The sequence below is a fragment of the Pan paniscus genome, chromosome 13, assembly GCF_029289425.2.
Source record: "Pan paniscus chromosome 13, NHGRI_mPanPan1-v2.0_pri, whole genome shotgun sequence".
Classification (NCBI taxonomy): domain Eukaryota; kingdom Metazoa; phylum Chordata; class Mammalia; order Primates; family Hominidae; genus Pan; species Pan paniscus.
Genome location: NC_073262.2, coordinates 133,202,535 through 133,206,322, shown reverse-complemented (window position 1 = coordinate 133,206,322; position 3,788 = coordinate 133,202,535). Strand labels below are relative to the sequence as shown.

General features: G+C 46.2%; 1 protein-coding gene across 2 annotated transcripts; it reads left to right on the top strand.

The window, feature by feature from the left end:
* The first annotated feature begins 935 nt into the window (after nucleotides 1–935).
* On the top strand, nucleotides 936–3,545 carry LOC103786661 (tropomyosin alpha-3 chain-like). 2 transcript variants are annotated; one of them, XM_008975334.5, is made up of 2 exons: nucleotides 936–1,003; nucleotides 1,138–3,545. In XM_008975334.5, exons 1-2 carry the CDS (start codon nucleotides 936–938, stop codon nucleotides 1,616–1,618), a joined length of 549 nt encoding a protein of 182 aa, XP_008973582.1. In that variant the 3' UTR covers nucleotides 1,619–3,545. The 2 variants fall into 2 exon arrangements, with proteins under 2 accessions (XP_008973582.1, XP_054965172.1); XM_055109197.2 differs by lacking the exon at nucleotides 936–1,003 and having other exon boundaries at nucleotides 1,005–3,217.
* The last annotated feature ends 243 nt before the right edge of the window (nucleotides 3,546–3,788 follow it).

Below are 3,788 nucleotides of genomic sequence, written 5' to 3'. Positions count from 1 at the left end.
ATGGGTGTTGACTCCTCTCTTGCTATTCTTATGATAGTGAGTGAGCTCTCATGAAATCTGGTTGTTTACAAGTGTGTGGCACTTCCCCCTTCACACACTCTCTCCTGCCTCACCATGTGATGATGTGCCTGCTTCTCCTTCACCTTCCGCCATGATTGTAAGTTCCTAGAGGTCTCCCCAGCCATGCTTCCTGTACAGCCTATGGAACTATGAGTTAATTAAACCTCTTTACTTCATAAATTACCTAGTCTCAGGTAGTTCTTTATGGCAATGCGAGAGCAGACTAATACAGGAAATTGTTACTGGGAGAGGGGCATTGCTATAAAGATACCTGAAAATGTGGAAGCAACTTTGGAACTGGGTAATGGGCAGAGATTGGAACAGTTTGGAGAGCTTAGAAGAAGACAGGAAGATGAGAGAAAGTTTGGAACATGCTAGAGACTTGTTAAATTGTTGTGACCAAAATGCTGATCATCATATGGACAGTGAAGTCCAGGCTGAGGTGGTCTCAGAAGGAGATGAGGAACTTATTGGGAAATGGAGTAAAGGTCACTCTTGCTATGCTTTAGCAAAGAGACTGGTGGCATTGTGCCCCTGTTCTAGGAATCTATGGAACTTTGAACTTGAGAGAGGTGATTTAGGGCATCTGGTGGAAGAAATTTCCAAAGAGCAAAGCATTCAATATGTGACCCGGCTGCTTCTAACAGCATACTGCCATATGTGTGAGCAAAACGATGATCTGAAATGGGAACTTATATTTAAAAGGGAAGCAGAGCATGAAAGTTTGGAAATTTTGCAGCCTGACCATGTGGTAGAAAATTAAAACCCGGGAGGAGGCAGGAACCAGAGCGCGAGCAGTAGCTGGGTGGGCACTGTGGCTGAGATCACCATCGAGGCGGTGAAGTGCAAGATCCAGGTTCTGCAGCAGCAGGCAGATGATGCAGAGGAGCGAGCTGAGCACCTCCAGCGAGAAGCTGAGGGAGAAAGGCAGGCCTGGGAACAGGCTGAGGCTGAGGTGGCCTCCTTGAACCGTAGGATCCAGCTGGTTGAAGAAGAGCTGGACCGTGCTCAGGAGCGCCTGGCCACTGCCTTGCAAAAGCTGGAAGAAGCGGAAAAAGCTGCTGATGAGAGTGAGAGAGGTATGAAGGTTATTGAAAATCGGGCCTTAAAAGATGAAGAAAAGATGGAACTCCAGGAAATCCAACTCCAAGAAGCTAAGCACATTGCAGAAGAGCCAGATAGGAAGTATGAAGAGGTGGCTCATAAGTTGGTGATCATTGAAGGAGACTTGGAAGGCACGGAGGAACCAGCTGAGCTGGGAGAGTCCCATTGCCAAGAGATGGATGAGCAGATTAGACTGATGGACCAGAACCTGAAGTGTCTGAGTGCTGCTGAAGAAAAGTACTCTCAAAAAGAAGACAAATATGAGGAAGAGATCAAGATTCTTACTGATAAACTCAAGGAGGCAGAGACCCGTGCTGAGTTTGCTGAGAGATGGGTAGCCAAGCTGGAAAAGACAATTGATGACTTGGAAGATAAACTGAAACGCACCAAAGAGGAGCACCTCTGTACACAAAGGATGCTGGACCAGACTCTGCTTGACCTGAATGAGATGTAGAACACCCCAGTCCCACCCTGCTGCTGCTCCTCCCTCTGACCCAGACTCCGCCTGAGGCCAGCCTGCCGGAAGCTGACCTTAAACTGAGGGCTGATCTTTAACTGGAAGGCTGCTTTCTCCTTTTGCCGCCCCCTCCTTCCCTGTGTCTTTTTCACCAAACTGTCTCTGCCTCTTCTTAGAGAATCCAGCTGGGCTAGAGGCTGAGCACCTTTGGAAACAACATTTAAGGGAATGTGAGCACAATGCATAATGTCTTTAAAAAGCATGTTGTGATGTACACATTTTGTAATTACCTTTTTTGTTGTTTTGTAGCAACCATTTGTAAAACATTCCAAATAATTCCACAGCCCTGAAGCAGCAATCGAATCCCTTTCTCACTTTTGGAAGGTGACTTTTCACCTTAATGCATATTCCCCTCTCCATAGAGGAGAGGAAAAGGTATAGGCCTGCCTTACTGAGAGCCAAACAGAGCCCAGGGAGACTCCACTATAGGAAACCTCATTGCTCTGTACAAAGTACTAGCTAAACCAGAAAGGTGATTCCAGGAGGAGCTAGCCAAACAACAACAAAAACAAGAAATGTTCTGTTCAAGTTTTCAGCTTTAAGATATCTTTGGATAATGTTATTTCTATTTTGTATTTTTTTCATTAGAAGTGACCAAATTAAGGTGGTAAGACCTCTGAGACCAAAATTTTGTCCCATCTCTACCCCCTCCCACCTGCTTACAGAATGGATCATGTCCCCCTTATGTTGAGGTGATCACTTAATTGCTTTCCTGCCTCCTTGAAAGAAAGAAGATCATGTTTTTGCCACTGATTTAGCCATGTGAAACTCATCTCATTACCCTTTTCTGGGTTTGAAGCTGCTGTCTCTAGAAGTGCCATCTCATTGTGCTTTGTATCAGTCAGTGCTGGAGAAATCTTGAATAGCTTATGTACAAAACTTTTTAAATTTTGTATTATTTTGAAACTTTGCTTCTTTGGGTTTGTGGCACCCTGGCCACCCCATCTGGCTGTAACAGCCTCTGCAGTCTGTGGGCTGGCAGTTTGTTGATCTTTTAAAGTTTCTTTCCCTACCTAGTCCCCATTTTCTGGTAAGGTTTCTAGGAGTTCTGTTAGGTGTACATCCTGCAGCTTATTGGCTTAAAATGTACTCTCCTTTTATGTGGTCTCTTTGGGGCCGATTGGGAGAAAGAGAAATCAATAGTGCAACGGTTTTGATACTGAATATTGACAAGTGTCTTTTTGAAATAAAGAACCAGTCCCTCCAAAAAAAAAAAAAAAAAAGAAAAAGAAAAGAAAAACCCATTTTCTGTAGAGGATTTCAAGTTGGCTGCAGAAATTTGCATAAGTAAAGAGGAGCCAAATGTTGATAGCTGAGATAATAGGGAAAATGCCTTGAAGGCATTTCAGAGACCTTTGCGGTAGTCCCTCCCATCACAGGCCTGGAGGCCTAAGAGGGAAGAATGGTTCTGTGGGCCAAGTCCAGGGCCCCACTGCACTTTGCAGCCTTGGGACATGGCACCTTGCATTGCCACTGCTCCAACTCCAGCTGTGGCTAAAAGGGGCCAAGGTACTGTTCAGGGCATTGCTTCAGAGGGTACAAGCCCCAAGCCTTGGCAGCTTCCATGTGATATTAAGCCTGTGGGTACACAGAGTGCAAAAGCTGAGTCTTGGGTGCCTCTGCCCACATCTCAGAGGATGTATGGGAAATCTGGATGTCCAGGCAGAAGTCTGCTTTAGGGGGCAGAGCCCTTATGGAGAACCTCTACTAGGGCAGTGCAGAGGGGAATATGGGGTTGGAGCCCCCACACAGAGTCCCCACTGGGGCACTGCCTAGTGCAGCTGTGAGAGGAAGGCCACCAACCTCCAGACCCCAGAATAGTAGATCCACTGACAGCTTGCATCGTGCACATGGAGAAACCACAGGCACCCAATATCAGCCTATGAAAGCAGCTGAGGGTGTTGTACTCTGCAGAGCCACAAGGGTGGAGATGTCCAAGGCCTTGGGAGCCCACCCCTTGTATCAGTGTGGCCTGAAGGTGAGACATACAGTCAAAGGAGATTATAGGTTTTAGACTGAATGACTGCCCTGCTGGGTTTCAGACTTGCATGGGATCATAGTCTCTTTGTTTTTGCCAACTTCTCACATTTGGAATGGGAGCATTTAC

What these genes read in the sequence shown, in the direction of transcription:
- LOC103786661 (XM_008975334.5), top strand. Translation starts at nt 936, where the DNA reads ATGATGCAGAGGAGCGAGCTGAGCACCTCCAGCGAGAAGCTGAGGGAG. An exon ending in AAAGGCAGGCCTGGGAACAG is followed by an intron (nt 1,004 to 1,137) that starts GCTGAGGCTGAG and finishes TGAGAGTGAGAG; the next exon opens with AGGTATGAAGGTTATTGAAA.